A 23,071-nucleotide genomic window follows, 5' to 3' on the forward strand; every position below is an offset into this window, starting at 1 on the left:
AATGCTTTTAGTTCCCTCTTAGGAAAGAAAACAATAATATTTTACAGTAATATTTTATAAAAATGTTTTGAAATAAAATTTTTGAAACAATGTTTCCCAAAGTTAAGTGGTAGGTTGGCTATTTGAAAGACCTACTCTCCATAGGTTGTGTATTAATTGCAATGGACATTACATCTCTTAAACCCTCATCCTCAACAATATCAATCTGTCAGCATGCTGTGTCTTTCCACTTGTGAAGCTGCATTCATATGATTTGCATCAGGATGTCAATGCACCACTTAACTTCGTCATCGAGTGGTGCTTTGAACTCCACATGAATAAAATGCTGCAGAGAACGAGCGACTTCGGAATGGCATAAAACCCATACTACTCTTACTGCTTCTGACATATCTATGCATTACAGAAAGAGTAAAAGTAGTAATGTAGTATGTCATTCTGAAAATGGCCAATGTTCTGCATTTAGCACTGCATTAATCACGTAATGATAATGCATCCAATTGTCTTGAAATCATTAGCTGGTGCTAAAAAACGTCAGCGGCAATGAGTTAAAATTTTTTATTATTTTAATTGTAAGTGGCATGTTGACAGACAACGGGTGAACTCTAATAAGCTATCCGGCCATGTACTCATCTGAGCCATGTACACAATTGTGTGTTTGGCTTTGAAGTTTTTTTAAGTTTAAGTTCCCCTTCTATCACTTACTCGATGTTGTGTGATGTAGTGACACTAGGGGTCTCTCTTGAGAGCCTCGATTACCTCTTATCTTTGAGAAAAGGCCAATGAGAATTGGCGAACAGAATTTGCATGCCCCTCCCATGGGCATACAGGTATAAAAGGAGGGAAGGGTGCGTCTGTTCAGACAGATTTTTTCTTCGGAGCCGAGCGGTTGTGTTTCAGCAAGCTGAGTAAACCCACTGCTGTTCCACTCATCACTAAAGCATACGTTGTTGGAGATATGCAGCATTTTCAGTGGCTTTTCTCTTCTTCTGCATGCCAGTGGAGACTACGCCCCTGGGTGCTTCGACAGCCCTGCTAAAAGAGTACACACATTGACGTTGAACGTCTTTTTAAAGATGCATCTTTATCAAGATGCCCTTCCATATTTGTGTCATTCCTGGATGTGGTCATTACCTCTCCACTTCTGATGGCCATGGGCGCTGCCTCACATGTCTGGGCAGCGATCACTCTGACGCAGCATTTGTGGATGGTTCATGTTCTCACTGCGAGAACTTGACCATGGCAACGTTGCGGTCGCGACTTTCCTTCTTCAGGGGAAAGCCACTCTAGCCGCCCCCATGTTGCGACTTCTACCCACGGGTATTGGGCAGGCACAGCTGGCGCTGGAGGTGATTTCGGGGATTAACGGGTGCGGTTTCGCTGGATAAATCCCAACGGACAAACCATCCGCTCGTCTGCCCCCATCCGTTTCTGAGATTTCCACTATGCTTGCCAAGGCCTTTACGTTGACGTCATCTCTGGCAACCAAGGCCTACAGAACTGTGGGATAGGCTGCCTCCACCCTGCATGCCATGGCCCTCCAACAAGTATACCAGGCCAAAGCGTTAAAAGATCTGCACCTGGGTAGTCCTGTTCCTGATGTGCTGCAGGAACTGCGCTTGGCAACCAACCTCACCCTAAGGGCAACAAAGGTCACAGCGCACAGTGGTCTAGGAATGCCACCTGTGGCTGAATCTGGTTGAGATGCGGGACTTCGACAAGGCTTGCTTTCTCAACGCCCCCATCTCCCAGATCGGCCTATTCGGTGACACCGTTGAGGACTTCGGCGGTGAAGAAACAGACGGAAGACATCCAACACATCCCCCTGTGGTGGTCCACTCCATCTTTTGTTTCCTTTTCTTTGTTTGCCGCACCCCCAATGGGCTGTGGTACCCACATTGTCACAAAAAAGCAGTTTCTTCACTAACTGGGTCACTTAGCCGGTGCACACAACCGGCGTTCTCACGGCGATCAGACTCCGAGCATGTGCATTCGGACCCCATGGACACTGACTTTCTGCCGTCACATGCCCAACTGCACCACACTCGCACCTCAGGGCGGCAGTCAGTGATGAGTCTAGAAGGCATCTCTACAGAACCTCCTACTCAGTCACCTACCCGCCCCAGGCCGGGTACGCGGAGCAAGGCAAGTGCTTCGAGCTTCTTCTCAGCACAACCACCACGGGACGAAGCAATGCTCCCGACGTGACATCGCCTGCTCATCACACGTGATGTCCACTTAGTGCCCCTCGCCCGGAGCTTGGACACGTGGCTTACTCTTTCTAACACGTTACTGTGGCTGGCCAGGATCATCCGACTCGTCTACTCGATTCAGTTCGACAGGCGCCCGCTTCAACGGTGCCCGCTTCACTTTGGTGCAGGGCGAAAACGCCTCCACTCTGCGTGCGGTGATCGCAACCCTTCTGCGCAAGGATGCGACAGAGCCTGTTCCTCCAGCCGAGATGGAGAAGGGGTTTACACAGACTCCTGTTCAAGATGCTGATGCAGAAACGTATTCTGGCATGCATTTGGCATCAAGATTGGTTCACGGCAGTAGACCTGAAGGACGCATACATTTAAGTCTCAATATTACCCCATCACAGACACGTTCTACGGTTTGCTTTCAACAGCCAGGCGTATCAGTACAAGGTCCTCCCCTTCGGTCTGTCCATGTCCCCTCACGTCTTCATGAAAGTCGCAGAGGCAGCTCTTGCCACGTTAAGGGAAGTGGGCATTCGTATACTCAACTATCTCGATGACTGGCTAATCCTAGCACACTCTCGACAGTTGCTCTGTGCACACAGGGAGCTGGTGCTCAGGCACCTCAGCCGTTTAGGGCTTACGGGCAAACTGGGAAAATAGCAAGCTCTCCCAGGTTTAGAGCATCTCTTTTCTCGGCATGGAGTTAGACTCAGTCTCAATGACAGCGTGCCTCACAAGCGAGCGTGTGCAGTCAGTACTGAACTGCCTGAGTATGTTCAGACCAGGCACAGCGGTACACACTGAAACAATTTCAGAGGCTCCTGGGGCATATGGCATCCTCATCAGCGAAGACTCCTCTCTCAGGTGGTCCAACTGATTTGGGGTCGATTCAGCAGAACACAGGTAGATCCGTTTGCTTCCCAAGAATCTACCCACTGTCCGCTCTGGTACTCTCTGATGAAAGCCCCCCTAGGCGGTGACACACAGCTGGCCCCGGGCCCCTGTGCAAGTACGCATTTCCCCCAGTGAGCCTACTTGCACGAGTCCTGTGCAAGGTCAGTGAGGATGAGGAAACTGGTGTTCTTCCCGATCTGAAGACCCACAGAGGTGTGCGTTCAGGCCAGTGCTCTTATTCCTGCAGGAGAGGCTGTCCTCCTCCACCTTGAAGGTTTATTTAGCCGCCATAGCAGCTCACCATGATGAGGTGGACGGTGTGTTGTTAGGGAAGCATGACCTGATCATCATGTTCCTTAGAGGCTCCTGGAGGCTGAACCCTCCTAGGCCATGCCTGTTCCCCTCATGGGATCTCTCTGTGGTCCTCTTGGGTCTTTAAAAGAGCCCAGTTTGAGCTGCTAGAGTCAGTCGAACTAAAGGCCCTCTCCTTGAAGATGGCCCTCCTGATTGCACTTATTTCCATCAAGAGGGTTGGGGACCTGCAAGCGTTCTCTGTCAGCAACAATTGCCTAGACCCAGCCTTAGCGTTGCTGTGTCTGGTGCGTGGTTTGCGCACCTTTTTGGCTCACATGCAGAGCTTTAGACGCTCTGAGCAGCTCTTTGTCTGCTTTGGTGGACAGCGGTAAGGTAACGCTGTCTCCAAACAGAGGCTTGCCCACAGGATCGCGGATGCCATTGTGTTGGCCTACCAGACCCAGGCCGTGCCCGCCCCCTTGCTGGTTCGAGAACACTCTACGAGGAGTGTGACATCCTCATGGGCACTGGCCAATGGCACCTCTCTAGTAGACATCTGCAGAGTGGCGGGCTGGGCAACACCCTATACCTTCGCAAGATTTTACAATCTCCGGGTTAAGCCGGTCTCGTCCCGTGTTTTGTCAGGTCCAAACACGTAAAATTCAGTAATACAGAACAGCTGACTGGGTGTATCGCTTGCGCATAGCACCTTTCCCCTCTCCTGAGGTGAAGATGTGCACTCTACTCCCCCAGTCAAGTTCACAAGTCATGGACCCTGGATGTCTTTCCTCTCTAGCCCTCCGAATTCAGCGGAGGGGTTCGCAGCCAGACCCATTGCAGGCACCAGGTTGCCTGTACTGGAACAGATGCTCCACAGGTACTGATTACTTTGGTAACCCCTGTGATGTATGCCGGTGGACCCGCGTCTCCCTTGGGCAGAGTTCCCTCTGTCCCCCGGCCACTGTGTTTGCAGAGCTCCTCCCCGTTGAGACAGGACCTACCACCACGCAACTTCCATATGTGGCTGGTAAGCCCATGTGGTGTATTTGCCACATGTTAACCTCCCCTGCTGGGAAGGATGTGGTCTCCGCAGGGTCTTAAGTATAGGATAGGAAAAGAACACCTTCCCCAATGCATGTTATAGAGTTAGATGGCCCCAGTCGCATCTAACACTATATGGAGAGAAAACATAGAGAGAGAAAAGGCTGCGGCTGGAGCGGCCTGCTCCCATGCTAGTTATGTCGCTTCTCCCCCTCAGGGATGTGGGGAACTACATGATGTCTTTTGGGGCATTGGGGAAGGTTAGGTGCAGTCTGATGCACCTGCTATTTATGCATGCTGCAGCTTCAGCAGTCCACGTAACAAGGTTCAGTGTTGTGGCATTTATAGATAGGGACCCCTAGTGTTACTACATCGACACAACGTTGTGTGAGTGACAGAAGGGGAACGTCTTGGTTACTGTCGTAACCTCCGTTCCCTGATGGAGGGAGCGAGACGTTGTGTCCCTCTTGCCACAACACTGTACTAGCCGCTGAAATGGCTGGGACCTTCCTCTAGGCTCCTCAGCATATGTCTGGGGAAGGGGCATGTAAATTCTGTTCGCCAATTCTCATTGGCCTTTTCTCAAAGATAAGAGGTAACCGAGGCTCTCAAGAGAGATCCCTAGTGTCACTACATCGACACAACGTCTCGTTCCCTCAGTCAGGGAATGGAGGTTCCGACAGTAACCAAGAGGTTTTGCTCCTAAAGAAATTAATTGTAATTTTTAAACATATGTATAAAATCATGAGCAGTCAAATGAGATGAGGACTCTAGTCATATCTGTGACCTTATAAAAGCTATTTTATTCTACATGGGGCAGGGGCACCCTCATGGGTGCTACCATTTTAGAATCACATGACCAGCTGAATACTACTCGCTTAATCTCAGTAACTGTCTTGTTATTGGACACTTTCACTCATGGATTAAATTAATCATGGCTGATTGTGAATAGTGAATTTCTACAATGGCATCTGTGACTGAAAACTATTGATTTTGAATGATGCTGCATCCACACTGCAAGTCTAAGATGACACGCAAAACTTTACGTGAGTGTGACTTGACATGCTAGGGGGGCCAGGGTAGCTCAGCAAGTAAAGATGCTGACTACCACACCTGAAATCGCAAATTCGAATCCAGGGCATGCTGAGTAACTCCAGTCAGGCTTCCTAAGCATCCACCCGGATTGAGGCAAGTCACTACGCCACCACAAAGACTTGCCATGCTACCATGGTAATTAAATTCAGCAAAAAAGCATAAGCAAAAAATTTAAGATCGAGGTTACAATGAGACTTAAAATGGAAGTGAATGGGGCCAATTTTTGGAGGGTTAAAAGGCCCCATTAAAAGTTAATATAATTTTATAAAAGCACTTTTAGATAGTAGATTCATTATACATATTATTTGAGCTATAAAATTGATTAAATCATAATTTTTACTGTCATTTTAGGTTTTATGTGTTTGTTGACATTACATTATCATGGCAATCATGTTGTAAAATTGTCTATAACTTCACACAGATGTGGTTAGTAAGTTATTTTATCACAGTAAATCATGTTAACACAATATTATTGTTTATGTCTTGTGTCTATACTTTTGAAACAGTGAGTATTTTAATGTTTCCAGATTGTCCCCATTGACTTCCATTGTAAGTGTCTCACGGGAACACACATTTGTGCCTTTATTAAAGAAAAGGAGGGATGAGTTTAATTAATTTCACATCATTATGCCACAAATTGAGCTTGAGCTTAACTTGTATTGAACCTAGAATATTCCTTAAAGAGGTCATTATTCTATCACTTGACAGAACACAGCATCACTGTTCCAGCCAGTGTTCAGAACTCACATGGAGCTGCACAAAAGGATCACATTGTCAAAATTGCTAAATGTGTTTGTTAATCATGGTAAATAAAAAACAAAATGCGTTAAACATTTTTAATTATTTGTTTGCTTTATTGCTTTTATTTTGACAGCTCTAGATTTTACTTAAAAAATAAACATTATACTGTGAGTATAGTCAAGGCTGAATTGGTTACAGAGACTCAGCTTCGTGTTGAGCCTAACAATGGCCAATGGTCAATTATTGCTTAATTTAAATATTGAAAATATGTCATTCAAGGGATAATAACAAAAACTTTGCAAGAAATTTGCATCCGTTTCTCTGATAGACAAAATTACAAATATGATCAGTTTCTCTGGCAAGTATTTTAATGTCTTTATTAAAAAAAAAAAAAAAACATTAAAAATCATGTTAGTATTCCTCTGTTGTGCAGCAAAGTCAAAGAGTGCTCTCCGCATGAGGAACGGCAGCACAGGATCCAACCGCCTGAAGCTGTTCAGACCAGGATCAGGGCCACTGCATATCAACATGGTGAGTGCTGCAGCCACTGTCCTCACATCACATGACACTGCATTCACCTGATCATCTGCAGGAACAACTAACACTGTTAATGGCTGGAGGCTGTTTGCTGTTGTTTGTTTGTTTTTCTTTTCTAAAATTAAAGGTGCACTCAGTAACTTCTTGTTCATGTCATCTTGGACTCAAACTGACACCTAGTGGTGTGGATGCAGCTTCACTCAAACACAAAAGTATTCAGTTACTGATGAAATAGTAAAACTTCACGATTCACAGTCGGACATGATTCATTTAATCCATGAGTATTTCCAAAACAGGGTGGTTACAGAGATTCAGTTAGTAGTATTTGACTGGTCATGTGATTTCAGCATGGCTGCCCCTATGAGGGAACCTTCACCATGTAAAATAAAACAGCTTTTAAAGATTATTGATATGACTGGAGTCTCTTATGTATAAAATCATGAGCACTAAAAACACAAAACGACTGAGTGCACCTTTAAAAATGTGTTTCAAAGGTGAACAGAATGGTGAGGGTAACCATATTTTGGCCTGCTCTCCGTAAAGGAGGGACTCAAGTCAAGTACATTTTATTTGTATAGCGCCTTTCACAACACACATCGTTTCAAAGCAGCTTTACAGAAGATCAGGCATTAACAGACGATAAAACTAATGTCTATAATGTCGATGAATCATCATTGTGTAATTAGATTAAATACCATTGTTAATTGTGTTTAAAAATAAGTAATTAAATAATAATTGTATTAATAACCCCAGTGAGCAAGCTGAAAGCGACTCCATAAGATGTGGATTAATGGAAAAAAATAACCTTGGGAGAAACCAGACTCACTGTGAGGGCCAGTTCCCCTCTGGCTAACATCATGAATATAATGTAAATATTACTTATGTATAGTTAAAGCCATGGTTTAAAATCATTAAACTAAGTAAGTGTTAAGGGTCAGCGTTTAAACACTCGATTTTGTTTGAACTGTAAGTTTAATGTTTGAACTGTAAGATTAATGTCCAATGTCTTTGAAGTCCATCCTGGATTAACTGCAGAAGTTCACATAGATGCTTTGTTAATTGTTAATTGGCTGATGAACGCTTTTGTTGGCAATTGTTAGTCTATGCATTCCATTTCAAGATCGTAATGCATCAATAGACTGAGGTGATGGAGGCAGAGATCAGGGATGTGAAACGCAGTTCAACCTGGCCAGTAATTTTGGTGAGGTTTGGTGTGGTCAATCCTAAATCCAAGGTTCGGACAATGGCATATGAAGTATCCCATGTCTTATAACTCGACACTTTTTGCAGCATGGGTATCATCAGAATGGGAATGTGTATGATGTGGAGTAAATGGATAAGTTGTGTTCCTGTAGAGAGCCTGTACTGTACTCTGGAAAAGTGTCAAGTCCTGTCAAATCTCTCACACTTGTGTAAATGAGAGAAACTAGTGATGAAGCTGCTGTGAGCTTTGGTTTAGTGATGAACTCTACATGAGATATATATACTTACCAGCCACAACATTAAAACCACTGACAGGTGAAGTAAATAACGTCTATTATCTTGTTACAATGTCACCTGTCAAGGGGTGAGATATATTAGGCAGTAAGTGAACAGTTACTTCTTGAATTTCATGTATTGGAAGCAGAAAAATTGGGCAAGCGTAAGGATATGAGTGACTTTGACAAGGGCAGAATTGTGATGGCTAGATGACTGGGTCAGAGCATCTCCAAAATGGCAGGTCTTGTTCCTGGAATGCTGTGGTTATTACCTACCAAAAGTGTTCCAAGGAAGGACAACCGGTGAGCCGGCGACAGGGTCATGGGAGCCCAAGGCTCATTGATTGCGTGTGGGGAGCGAAAGGTAGCCCATCTGGTCTGATCCCACAGAAGAGCACAAATTGCTGGAAAACGTAATGCTGGCCCTGAAAGAAAGGACAAATCAGCCGCAGAATGGTCAAAGTGCCCATTCTTACCCCTGTTCACCACTGAAAGTGCCTACAATGGGCAAGTGAGTATCAGAACTGGACCATGGAACAATAGAAGAAGGTGGCCTAGTCTGATGAATCACATTTTCTCTTAGATTATGTGGATGGCGTGTGCCATCAGTACAGGCACACTTTTCATGCAAACCATTTTAACAAAGATAGCTTGCTTAGGTTTGAAATTATAAAGTGCTCAAAAAGTATTCTGCCAGCTTGTGTTTGTCAATGTGTTGATGGTGAGTGTGTTGAACTCCACCTTTAGTTTTGAGAAAACATCCAGTAGCACTTGAGACACACAGATCACACTTTTATGTATATTTTATTAATGCACTGACCTTCGTTCATTTTCCAGCTGTCAAAAAGAGTTCAAAGAACTTTTGTACCACTTTATATTTGTTGGTACTTAAATCCATGTGTATAGCTGGCAAAGTTAAAGTCTAGCTAAATATTATTTTTACAATTTAATATCTTCTGAGACTTATCCCAAAACGTTGATTTACAAATATAAGTGCTTAGATCGGTTAACACACTCACGGGATGGATGGATGGATGGATGGATGGCTCGATAGCGTTTGTGTCTGGGACAATCAATGTAAACTGCCTCTCAAATGAGCCCCAAATAGAGACCGTCCTCCTCACCGCATATCTCGAAACACTCACTTTAATAAATGTGTGCTGCATGAACATTTAAAAGGTTTTGACAATGATTGAAAGACTATCCTTTCCCTCTGTCAGCAGCGAGCGGTAGCTTAAAAGTTTGAAGCACTGGTCACATGGGTTAATGACTTATCATGAGACAGCCCGTTCTCATACGGCCACATAGTCTCATTAATATTTATGAGACACTGATGATGCACTATAGTTCAGGGACACGTCACATCGTATGACATTGACTCGATGTTGATAGTGCAAAAAATCCCTAAATTATCCACATTCATCTTAAAATTAAAATTAATGGATACTTTGTGTAATACATGCATATCTGGTAACATCTCAGAAAATGCATTGTTATCTGGTCCAGTTCAATGAAAGTGTTCTTAACCATCAAGCTTTTATTTTGGCGAACAAGATTTTTTTATTGTGTAACTAATTTCACAACAGCTTTTGGACATGCCCCTTTATATTAACAACATTCTCCTCTGTCCACAAAAACATGGTGCCATGGGATGTATTATTTTTATTTTTTTTTATTTTTATTATTCAAAAAAGTCTGACCTGATTAGGCCATGTTTGTCTCGAATTAACGGGAGAAACTTCCGCAGGGCAAAGAAAACAGTCAACAACTCTAGGCAATTGAAATGCCAGCGCAGCGGGGCCCCACTCTAAAGGCCCACAGCTGCGTCCCCTTTGCACACGGCGCCCCAACCCAATCTGGAGGCGTTGGTAGTGACCAGGACGCGTCGGGACACCTGCTGCAGGGGCACACCTGCCCATAGAAAGCAGAGGTCTGTCCAGGGTTTTAGTGCTTTTTGGCATGTGGGGTGATTGTCACACGGTGTGTGCCACGGCATCATGCTCGTCTGAAGCCAGAGCTGAAGCGGTCTCATATGCATCAACCCCAGCGGCGTGGTTGCGGTCGAGGCTCTGGAAGAGTTTTAGAGGGACCGTTGTGCCCGGCCTGAATTTGGCGAGGCATCTCAGCACCAACTGCGCACGCTCATTGGTGAGACGTGTGGACATTGAGACTATCTCCTTTCTAACTCGCCGAGAAAGGAGATGCTCTGAACCGAGGAGAGTTTGCTCTTTTCTCGGTTGACCTGATGCCCCAAGCAGCTGAGGTGCCTGAGCACCTGGTCTCTGTGAGCGCATAGTAACAAGCAAGCGTGCCGGGGATGCGGGTGGTTCGCGGGGATTTTCTCGCCGAACACAGCCTGTCATTTTCCCCAAATCGCCTCCATCGCCCGCAGTGCCTGCCTCAATCCCGTAGGAAAGAGGCGAGGTGCGGGGGGCGGCTGAAGTAGCTTTCTCTCATGACAAAAGAAGCCGTGACCGCAATGCTGCCTCAGCTATGTTCTCGCACTGAGAACATAACCCATTGGAGAGAAATCGCTCATCCCGAGCTCGGACGGAAGCCAGCAAGTGTGCCGGGGAGGCGGGTGGTTCGCATGGATTTACCCGAAAAAAGACGCATCCTGAAAAGGACGTTTAACGCCGTTGCTCTTTTAGAAAAAAATCACTCTTTTAACTCTCTTAGAGTTTGGGTTTCTGCACTGCACTATCGAAGCGCCCAGGGGCAATTTGCACTGCCGTGCAAGAAGGAGAAATTGCCGCTGTAATGTGCCTTCAATCCAACATCATGCAGAGGGTCAGAGGAAGACTGGAACTGGTGTGATTTCACGTGAACAGCATGCACAACCATCGGCTCTGAAGAAATGTTCTGAATGAACTCTAGTATTTGCCTCGCCTTTGTACCCGTATGTCTGGGGGGCGGGGTATGCAAATACTGACTGCCAACTTCTCATTGGCCTTTTTTCATAGATCAGAGGTATATTCAGTGCTCAAGAGAGACCCCTAGTGTAGCTTCTCCGACACAACGTCGAAGAGAGCGACAGACGGGGAATCCTAACAGTTGTCTCTAACTAGAGTAAAATAATAATAAATTAATCAATTCATTTGAACCGCCACTACCGGGTGTCTATAAAGTAACTTAATCCACCCAATAAAAGTATTCTCAAATCTGGACATTTCCAAAATCTTAAAAAGATAATCCCATTCTACCATATCAAGCAAGATTTCAGCAACCGGAGTTGACTGTTCACCACTGATCACATGACATTAATTAAATGTTATCAGAAGAGTTACGGCCCTGAATAAACCCCATCTGATCTATATGTATAAGAGATGTCATAACTTTACTCGATCGGTAGCCAAAATATTTGACAATATTTGAACATCTAGATGGATCAGGGAAATTGGACGGAAACTTTTACACTCACTTGGATCTTTGTCCTTTTTGAAGAATCAGACTGACCCGGGCTTGTGTCATGGTTGGCATAAGCTTTCCATTCTTTAATGATTCTGTATTAACTTCTTGCACAAGTGGAGCCAGTTCAGTAGCATTTTTGCTTAGCCGACAGTTTAGGGAGTTCAAATTGTTCCACAAAGTTTCTAATATCCTCTTCAGTAGACAAAGATGTGGAACTATAAAGATTTTTATATATTTATTTGAAAGCATTAATAATATCAGTGGCCAAGGTAAATATTTCACCACCAGCAGATTTGGTAGAAAATGGTAGAAAAAGACTCTCTCTCCTTTATATATCTAGCCAGAAGCTTCCCTGATTTGTCCTCCAACTCAAAGTATGACTGTCTTGCTCTGAATAACCAAAAATCCACCTTCCGTGAAAAAATAGTATTATATCTGTATTTCAATCGGGTCAATTCTCTGAGGCCATTAGATGACATTTCTTGTTTCAGTTCAGCCTTGGTGCTTTTAATATTCCTTTACAATTCCACGAGTACTTGTGCTTTGAAATTTTTGGTGAATGCGGCACACTGTATGATCTGGCCACTAAGAACTGCCTTAAGTGCCAACCAAGCCAGCCCACAGAAAATACTGAGGACCAGTTGGCCTCCATATAGACATTGATTTAAGCCTTTAACATTTCAGAATTAAGGATTTTTCAAAAGGGTACAAGTGCCAACTATATGATTTCCTTTTCTTCATATGTAGCAACACCTCTAAGCACAATTTTTCTGTAGCAGTTTTTAGTAAGAAGGAAGCGGGAGCCAGGGTTTTCAGTAACTCTTTACACTTCACAGACAAAACTTCACTGATAACAGTCAGAGTAAACTTAAAGTATTAAATAAATGCTTTGCAGCATATAGCTTCAGGGTGTGTGTCTGGTTCAGACTCTCTCTCCCTCTCTGGCCCTTCGCCAGCCTTTTCAAGCCCATCTCTGAAATGAGACTCAGGTGTATAGTCAAGTCTATTTTATTTGTATAGTGCCTTTCACAACATACATAGTTTCAAAGCAGCTTCACAGTATAGTATCAATAATCACCAGGTGATTGCTCTTACCGCTTCCTCTTTCCCCAGTGACAAACACATGACAACATCCCACTCCACGGTTTCCAGTTGAGCAATTAACAACAGATGAAATGAGGGAAATATAATAATCTATTCTAGAGTCAATCTTATGGACTGATGGAAAATCTTAGTCCCTCCTAAATATGTTAAAATGTATGCAAATATCTGTAAGACTAAGATATTTACACATCCTGTGAAGGGTCAATGTTGCTCTAGGGGGCTTGCACACTTCTGCCTCACTATGATCAAGGACTGAGTCCATCAAAAGATTATAGTCTCCACCCAATAGTATCATGAGGGGTGCCAACGGCTTGCAACATCCCGTCAAGATCTATAAAAAAAGACCTGATCATCAACATTAGGTGCATAAATATTAGCCAAAATAAGAATTTGCCCCTGAATTTCAGATAAAACAATAATGACTCTTCCTAATTTATCTTTAATCTGTTTGAGACATTTGAATTGAAGATGTTTACTTATCAGTGAAATGACTCCCCTGCTCTTACTCGAGCCAGCACAAAAGAAAGCATGCCCACCACATATCCGTATATGCATATTCTTGAAGAAACACTATCATATTTCTTATGCTTAAGAAGAGAAATAACCTTCCTTCTTTTTATGGGGTGCCCCAACCATTCACATTCCATGTGGAGAGAGACAATCCACGCATATTAACATTTAACATTTTTACATTTAAGAAAATATAAAATGGGCTGCCGCTTTCGGGCCTGCACGCCCAGGCTGAGGCTGACGCACAGATGACTGACATGCTTTCCCGGGCAGCCAACAGCGTGGGCTTGGATTGGAACCCTCCATCCTCCCCACAACCATCACGGCTGGACGACTGGTTCCTGGGGTCTGGGCGCCGCTCACAGCCTCGCCCCCGGTCCCGTTTTTCCCGGAAGTGCATGACGAGCTGACGTCTTCATGGAGAGCACCCCTCTCCACTCGTCACATCGCCACAGGCTCGTCCGCCCTCGCCACCCTCGACGGCGGAGCGCGCCATGGGTACGAGGCGATTCCCCAGGTGGATAGGGCGGTTGCGATCCATCTATGCCCCGGTACCCCTACCACCTGGCGAGGTCGCCCCGTACTCCCTTCCCGGACCTGTAGAGCAACCTCCTCGCTGACAGCGAAGGCCTACAGCACCACTGGACGCGCCGCTTCCGCCCTGCATGCCATGGCTCTCCTGCAGGTCCACCAAGCCAAGGCACTACGCGACATGCACGGGGGTGGCCCTGATCCCGACACGCTGCAGGAACTGCGCTCAGCGACCGACCTCGCCCTGAGAGCAACGAAGGTTACAGCGCAAGCGCTCGGGCAGGTGATGGCCATGCTAGTGGTCCAGGAACGTTAACTGTGGCTGAACATGGTCGAGATGCGTGAAGCTGACAAGACTCGCTTCCTGAACGCCCCTGTCTCCCAGTTTGGCCTCTTCGGCGACACCGTCGAGGACTTTGCCCAGCAGTTCTCCACGGTGAAGAAGCAGACGGAGGCCATCTCTCACATCATGCCTCGCCGCAAGCCTGCCGCCACGGCCCATGCCCTGTCTGCTCGCCGAGGGCGTCCTCCCGCGGCCAGAAGGCAAGCTCCTGCTCCGCCTCAACCCGGGCCCAGCTCTCAGCCCCAGCGTCGAGCAAACCGCGGGAAGCGCACGCTCCCTGTCTCACGGACCCCCTCGAGGACCCGGAAGGCTCCCAGGCGCTCCTGAGACAACGCACCCAGAGCCCAAGACGTTAGCTAGGTGGTAAGACCGCTCCGTCCCCCGGTGGAGGGCCGGGAGGAGAATCCTTTGTTTTTTCATTTGCCGCACCCCCTAACACGGGCTGCGGTACCCAAATTCTCAATAAAAGAGCTATTTCCTTTGTCTCTGGGGCACATGGCCCGCAAATGCCGTTCTCACGGCACTCTGCTTTCGGGCCTCAACAGTCCCGGCTCCATGGACGCGGTGTCCCCGCCTTCAGCGCCATGACTGTTCCCCGGCCGGCCGGTTCAGACGAGTCCAGAGGACGCCAACATCAGACCTCCTCCTCAGTCACGAACCCGCCCCTGCCGGATGCGCGGAGCAAGGTAAGTGCTTTGAGTTTATTCTCAGCACCAGAGCCTCGGGACACCACGTTGCCTCCCGACGCCGCGTTACCTGTTCCGAACCGCTGCGAAGCCCCGCCGGGTACGTCCAAAAAACCCGTCCCCTTGGTGCCCCTAGCACGGAGTTTAGAGGCGTGGCTTGCACTGCCCAACCCGTTACGCTGGCTGCACCGGACCAGTCGATTCAGTTTGCCAGGTCTCCGCCCCCCTTCGTGGGCGTACATTTTTCCGCAGTACACGGCCAACATGTCCACTCCCTGCGTGAAGAAATCGCCTCCCTTCTATTAAAGGACGCAATAGAGCCTGTCCCTCCAACCGAAATGAAGAAGGGTTTCTACAGCCTTTACTTCGTTGTACCCAAGAAAGGCGGCGGCTTACGACCGATCTTGGACCTGCGAGTTTTCAATCGGACCTTGTCCAAACTCCCGTTCAAAATGCTCACCCAGAAACAAATTCTATCTGGCGTCTGGCATCTAGATTGGTTCACAGCGGTAGACCTGAAGGACGCGTACTTCCACGTCTCAATTCGCCCTCGACATCGACCCTTCCTAAGGTTCACGTTCGACGGCCAAGCATATCAGTACAAAGTCCTCCCCTTCGGCCTGTCTCTGTCCCCTCGCGTCTTCACGAAAGTCGCAGAGGCAGCTCATGCCCCGCTCCGAGAAGCTGGCATACGCATACTCAATTACCTCAACGACTGACTCATACTGGCCCACTCCCAAGAGTTACTATGTGCACACAGAGACCAGGTGCTCAGACACCTCAGCCGTTTGGGGTTTCATGTCAACTGGGAAAAGAGCAAGCTCTCCCCGGTCCAGAGCATCTCTTTTCTCGGTCTGGAGTTAGACTCAGTCCCAATGACAGCACGTCTCTCCAACGAGCGTGCTCAGTCAGTGCTGAAATGCCCCGCTTCCTTCAAGCCAGGCGCCATGGTCCCGCTAAAACGTTTCCAACAGCTCCTGGGGCATATGGCATCCTCCACGGTGGCCGCGCCGCTGGGGTTGATGCATATGAGACCACTTCAGCACTGGCTCCGGACTCGAGTCCCGAGACGAGCATGGCGCCTTGGCACGCACAACATAAAAGTTACCTCTGCCTGCCGCCAAACCTTCAAACCCTGGACAGACCTCTGCTTTCTAAGGGCAGGAGTACCCTTGCAGCAGGTGTCCCGACGCGTTCTGGTCACAACCAACGCCTCCAAATTGGGTTGGGGCGCCGTATGCAACAGGCGCGCAGCCGCAGGCCGGTGAAACCGAGGCCGGCTGCGCTGGCACATCAACTGCCTAGAGCTGCTGGCTGTTTTTCTGGCCCTGCAGAAGTTTCTCCCTTTAATTCGGAACAAACACGTCCTAGTCAGGACAGACAACACCACGGTCGTAGCCTACATAAACCGCCAAGGTGGAGTACGTCTCCTCCTTTGGAGTCAGCAGCGACTCAAGTCACTGCGCGCCACTCACATCCCCGGCAACCTCAATGTGATAGCGGACGGGCTGTCAAGACAAAGCTTGCCTGGTGGAGAGTGGAGGCTCCACCCCCAGCCGGCGTGCCCGCCCACACCCTCGAAATGGCATATTTTGAAGGTGAAAAAAAAGAATGTCAGGAGGTGTCTGCCCTCTTAGTATGTGATAGAGGGGCACCAGGTGTGCAACCGAGTGAAATTTCGGCTCCGTCGGAGCTCGGGGAGCAAAGTTAGAGCACATCCCACGTACGATTTGTACCTTGCATTTACACAGCGGGTCCGTGTACACGACCCTGAAAGGTCCGAACAGCTCCAAATTGACAACAGTAGCTTCTCAGGGGCCCCTGAGCCAGGTCCTAAATTTTGGAGGCCCTTGGGGCTTGCTAAGTATTAAAAGTACTTCCTTAACTCTGAGGGACACACCTTTTTAATATGTTGTTTCTGAGGGCCCAACAATGAAGCATTCGAAGCCCCCAGGTCTGAGCATCAATTTTAACCCCGTACACGAAACCACTGTAGAATTGCATTGGTTCTATGGGCAAGCGGGATGTCTAGAAAAGGAGGTTCCGAAGGTCGCAGAACCTGGAAATTTCAGATATTCGATCGTCAGGGGCCCCCGATTCAGGTCCTATATTTTGGAGGCCCTTGGGGCTTGCTAAGTATTAAAACCTCTGATGAATGTAGCGTTGCACACAGGTCTAAAATGCAGCCTGTCTCATTGATTCCTGTGACAGGCAGAGAGATCTGTTGAAAATAATGAAAAATACTTGTTTACATACTAGACCTTAGTCCTCTTAGCATGTCGATAAGGGGCGTTTGACGTGTCACCGTGTGAAATTTGGGGTCCGTTGGAGCTCAGGGTGCAACGTTAGAACACGTCCCACTCTCCTTTTGTACCATTCATTTTCACAGCGGGACCGTGTACACGACTCCGAAAGCTCCAAACGACTCCAAATTGATATCAGTAGCTTCACAGGGACCCCCCTAGTCAGTGGGCAAAGTTTCAAGTCCCAATGGCTTCATTAAGTGCTTAATTGGCTGACTAATGAGTGCAATGTGACAATAATTTTCCTCTAATATTTTTCTTGATTTTTTTTAAAGTACTTCCTTAACTCTGAGGGACACACCTTTTAAATATGTTGTTTCTGAGGGCCCAACAATGAAGCAATCGAAGCCCCAGGTCTGAGCATCAATTTTAACCCCGTACACGAAACCGCTGTAGAATTGCATTGGTTCAGTGGGCAAGTGGGATTTCTTGTAAAAAGAAGTCAAAAGGTCGCAGGACCTCGAAATTTGGGATTCTGGAGCCCCAGGGGCCCCCAAATCAATGCCTAAAATTTGGAAGCTCTAGACATTTTCCGAATGCACTCTTTCAGCTCTAGACCTTAAATGAACACCCAAATGACTTTGCACATGCAAGAGGCTCTTTCTGGCTTTGAGAGCAAAAGGGCTGTGAGGTTGATTCTCGCATTCAAGCCAAAAAAAAATGGAAAAAAAATGTATTTCTAGAGAGTTGCGCTTTTAATATGACGTGCTTGGGGCCCCGGACTACCAGCACGTGAAGTTTGGGGCCCAGAGGAGCTTTCTAGAAAAAGTCCATCTGCCATTAATTTCATTCATTTTCTACAACGGGTCGATGGACGGGGCACCGAAAGGTCCAAACGACTCAAAAACGACATATGCGCATCGTCAGGGCGTCCTTAGACAGTGTGGTGAGTTTCGTGACCTTTTGACCTTATTTTCCATTCATTTGGCCAATTTAGGGACGTTGTCCACAAAAACGTTGTGAAAAATGCATTGATTCAAAGGGATAGTGGGACGTCTGGAAAAGAGGGGTCAAAAGGTCGCAGGCTCTCGAAACTCCCGAACCGCGAGCGTCCGGTCCCCACGAATCAGGAACCAAAGTTTGGGGTCTCTAGAACCTTCCTGAGCTTATATTCAAACCCTAACCCTAGTGGCCTCTCATCCTTCAAGAGGCTCTTTCAAGCTTTAAGTGCAAAAGGATTTTGAGGGAATCTTGCACAAACTCCCCCAAAAAACCTTTCCTTTTTTCTAGAGCCACGTGCTCTCGGTATGTGTTTCGGGGGGCGTCAGGCTACCGCCGTATGAAATTTGGGGGCTGGGGGAGCTTTCTAGAAAAAGCCCACGTGCCATTCGTTTCATTCGTTTTCAATGACGGGTTGGCGGACGGGGCTCCGAAAGGTCCGAACGACTCGAAATCGACATATGCGCATCGTCGGGGTGCCCTTAGACAGCGTGGAGAGTCTCGTGACCTTTCAACCTTATTTTCCATTCATTTGGCCCATTTAGGGACGTTGTCCACAAACACGTTGTGAAAAATGCATTGATTGAAAGGGATAGTTGGACGTCTAGAAAAGGGGGTTCCCGAGGTCGCAGGACCTCGAAATTTCAGATATTTGATCGCCAGGGGCCCCCGAGTCAGGTCCTAGAGTTTGGAAGCCCTTGGGGATTGCTGAGTATTAAAGGCTCCGATGAACGGACTGACGCACACAGGCCCAAAATGAAGCCTGTCTCATTGATTCCTGTGACAGGCAGAGAGATCTGTTGAAATTAATGAAAAATACTTTTTTGCACCCTAAGCCTTAGTCCCCTTAGTATGTCGACAAGGGGCCCTTGACGTGTCACCGTGCGAAATCTGGGGTCTTTGGGACATCGGGAAGAGCAATCCCACTTACCATTTGTACCATTCATTTTCACAGCGGGACCGTGGACATGACTTGGAAAGGTCCAAATGGCTCTAAATTGAAATCTGTAGCTTCTCAGGGGCCCCTTAGTCACTGTGAAAAGGTTCAAGTCTGAATGACTTTGTTAAGTGCTTCATTGGCTGACTAATGTGTGTAATGTGACAATCATTTTTCAGGAATATTTTTCTTGATTTTTTTTAAAGTACTTGCTTAACACCGAGGGACTTGAATTCGTTACATGTTGTATCTAAAGGCCTCAGGAAGGAGTACTCGACGGCTGAAGTTGCTGGCATATGATTCAAGGCTTTTTTCACCGAATCATACAGGAAGTGCCCACTTCCAACTGGTTTAATGGCACCAAATGCATGGCTCGTGGGAATTAATTTTTTATGCTCATTGTGCATGTTTATGAGTTGATAGTTGCATCAGCTTGTTAAATTAGGCTGAGTTGAGTACTATTTCATAAAGGAACATAATAAAGCATACTGTTTCCCCCCACTCCAACCTCAATTGCATGTTTTGGCTTGTATTTTGATCCCCTCCCCCCATCTCCATTTTCAAGCCAGATTCAATGGTTCTCCAACTATAAGCGTATTACAATGGTAATGATTAATCATTGACCTTTGAGTCTCACTCTGAAGCTAATTGTGCATGTTTATGAGTTGATAGTTGCATCAACTTGTTGTATTGTGTATTCTGAGTGCTGCCAAAGGGATTTTGTCAGTAAAACTGCATGTAAATGTTAAGTGTTTCAAATGAATAGCCCATAAACCTGCTGTTGAGTCTCCATAGGACAAAATGCTTATGGACACTTTCATTTTTTAGGCAAATGATACATATTTATGAGTTGTAAGTTGCATAAACATGTTGTATTTGTGTATTCTGTACAGAATACACAAATTCGAAGGGCTTATGTGTTTCAGGGGGCTTCACAGAGTCACCTAAATGTGATTTTAAGTCAAAAATGTGATCCTGGAGTTATAACAATGAAGTCTACCAAGTGATGATTTTTGACCCATTCAACTGATTGGAAGTGGGTGTACCCACTTGCCATTTATTTGCATTGGCTGAAATCATCACTTTTTGGACATGGTTTGTTTTAACTCCTGGATCAAATTTATGACTTAAAATCACATTTAGGTGACTCAGTGAAGCCCCCTGATCAACCTGAGCCCTTCAAAACAAAAAACTGTCACTGACCACGAAACCTTTATTTCTCCGAATGGGACTAATTGCATGTGGGATGTCCAGATCTCAGCTCTGGATTGACTTAGGAAGCTGAAACTTGTGTTTCTGTCCTAATCTCAGCCTCCTCTATCTATGTTGAGAGTTTCAAGAAGATCGGAGGAAGTCGAAAATTTCGCGTAAAAAAGCTCAAAGGGGTACCCTCAAATCCTTAAAGGGGTACACACTAAATTTTTGACATCCTCCGATCTTAATGAAATTTATACCATAGACAGAGGAGGCTTGGAGATGATCAGAAATACAAGTTTCAGCTTCCCAAGTCTCTCCAGAGCTGAGATATGCATATCCAAACTCCAATTTGACACATTCACAGAAATGAAGGTTTCGTGGTCAGTGGAATTTTTGTTTTGAAGGGCTTATGTTGTTCAGGGGGAGTCCTACAGTCACCTAAATGTGATTTTAAGTCATAAATTTGATCCAGGAGTTAAACAAACCATGTCCAAAAAGTGATGATTTCAGACAATGCAAATAAATTGCATGTGGGATGTCCAGATCTCAGCTCTGGACAGACTTTTTGTGCTCAAACCTCTTTTTATGTGCTTCTCAAAGCCTCCTCATTCTATCTTGTGAGTTTCAAGAAAATCTGAGGAAGTCGAAATTTGGGCACAAATCCTTAAAGGTGTATGCACGAAATTTTCGACATCCTCCGATCTTAATGAAATTTATACCATAGATAGAGGAGGCTTGGAGAAGAACAGAAATACAAGTTTCAGCTTCCCAAGTCTCTCCAGAGCTGAGATCTGCATATCCCAACTCTAAAAGTCAGCTAAAAACTTTGCTTTTTAAAGAGGCTTTTGATTAATTTGGAGGATGGTTGACGCCGGTCTATTGTGTATGTGTTTGAGTGTTGCTTATTTTACTTATATTTTATTTTATTTTGTTTTGTGATTGAGATGTACTTATGAGAGCTGCTTATGCTTTCTTTTGTTGTGAAGCACTTTGTGATCTTCATCTGAGAAAAGTGCTATACAAATAAATTTTACTTACTTACTTACTTAATTTGACCCATTCACAGAAATGAAGGTTTCATGGTCAGTGGAATTTTTATGTTTTGAAGGGCTTATGATGTTCAGGGGGAGTCCTACAGTCACCTAAATGTGATTTTAAGTCAAAAATTTGATCCAGGAGTTAAAAAAACCATGTCCAAAAAGTGATTTTAAGTCATAAATTTGATCCAGGAGTTAAACAAACCATGTCCAAAAAGTGATGATTTCAGACAATGCAAATAAATTGCATGTGGGATGTCCAGATCTCAGCTCTGGACAGACTTTTTGTGCTCAAACCTCTTTTTCTGTGCTTCTCAAAGCCTCCTCATTCTATCTTGTGAGTTTCAAGAAAATCTGAGGAAGTCGAAATTTGCGCGCTCAAATCCTTAAAGGGGTACACACAAAATTTTCGACATCCTCCGATCTTAATTAAATTTATACCATAGATAGAGGAGGCTTGGAGAAGAACAGAAATACAAGTTTCAGCTTCCCAAGTCTGTCTAGAGCTGAGATACACATCCCACAAATTTAATGTGGGTAGTCCCAATTACAATCAATTTAATGGGACAAATTGTATGTGGGATCTCAGCAATCCCTGTCTGTGATTCTTTGCTAAGAATTCCACTTTTTAGCACTTTTGCACAGTGCAGTTCTCAATATGTCCAATATATGTCTATGTATGTATGTATCTATCTGTAGGATGTTTGTCTATCTGTCTGTCTGTCATGTCTATCCTTTTAGGCGCCCATTCATTATGATTTTGGGTCCATTAAACTGATTGGAAGTGGGTAGTCCCACTTCCAATCAAAGTAATGGACCCAAAATCATCACTTGGTGTACTGCATTTTTATAACTTCTGGATCAAATTCAATGATTTCATCCAATGCAAATAAATTGCATGTGTGTAGTCAAATGAATGGGCAGTGGTCTATTGGGGGACATATATCTATACAATAAATTGCTAATGGGCAGATAGCCTGTTGAATAAATTGTTCGTGGGTGGTCCCACTTACAGTCAAATGAATGGGCAGTTAGTCTGTTGGTGGACATACAGCTATACAATCAATTGCTAATGTGCAGATAGCCTGTTGAATAAATTGTACGTGGGTGGTCCCACTTACAGTCAAATGAATGGACAGTTAGTGTGTTGGTGGACATACAGCTATACAATTAATTGCTAATGGATAGTTAGTCTGTTGGTTGACTCAGTTTGTGTGCAAAATAGATGGTTAGTGGGCATACAGCAGGTCCGTGGACAGCCCCGCCCTCTCAGGGTGGTCAAGGGGTCTCCCTGGTCAATTTGGGAAAAATAGTGGGTCAGGGGGATGATAATGGGTCCGTGGACAGCCCCCCCCGGTGGTCTGGGGGTCTCATTGGTCACTTTTGGAAAAATAGTGGGTCAGGGGGATGATAATGGGTCCGTGGACAGCCCCGCCCCCTGGGTGTTCTGGGGGTCTCATTGGTCACTTTTGAAAAAATAGTGGGTCAGGGGGATGATAATGGGTCCGTGGACAGCCCGCCCCCCAGGGTGGTCAGGGGGTCTCACTGGTCACTTTTGGAAAAATAGTGGGTCAGGGGGATGATAATGGGTCCGTGGACAGCCCCGCCCCCAGGGTGGTCAGGGGGTCTCACTGGTCAGTTTGGGTAAAATAGTGGGTCAGGGGGATGATAATGGGTCCGTGGACAGCCCCGCCCCCCCAGGGTGGTCAGGGGGTCTCACTGGTCAGTTTGGGTAAAATAGTGGGTCAGGGGGAGGATAATGGGTCCATGGACAGCCCCGCCCCCCCAGGGTGGT

The 23,071-nt window shown here is 45.9% G+C and overlaps 1 protein-coding gene across 1 annotated transcript in view; it reads left to right on the forward strand.

Annotated features, from left to right (window-relative positions):
* The window catches only part of LOC127617071 (rho guanine nucleotide exchange factor 9-like), a 144,943-nt gene that overhangs the window by 4,298 nt on the left and 117,574 nt on the right, over positions 1 to 23,071 (forward strand). Inside the window, exon 4 of the mRNA XM_052088948.1 lies at positions 6,697 to 6,794. Coding sequence (XP_051944908.1) covers positions 6,697 to 6,794 — 98 coding nt within the window. The remainder of the gene's footprint in view (positions 1 to 6,696; positions 6,795 to 23,071) is intronic.

This window comes from Xyrauchen texanus, chromosome 23 (assembly GCF_025860055.1).
Source record: "Xyrauchen texanus isolate HMW12.3.18 chromosome 23, RBS_HiC_50CHRs, whole genome shotgun sequence".
Taxonomy (NCBI): domain Eukaryota; kingdom Metazoa; phylum Chordata; class Actinopteri; order Cypriniformes; family Catostomidae; genus Xyrauchen; species Xyrauchen texanus.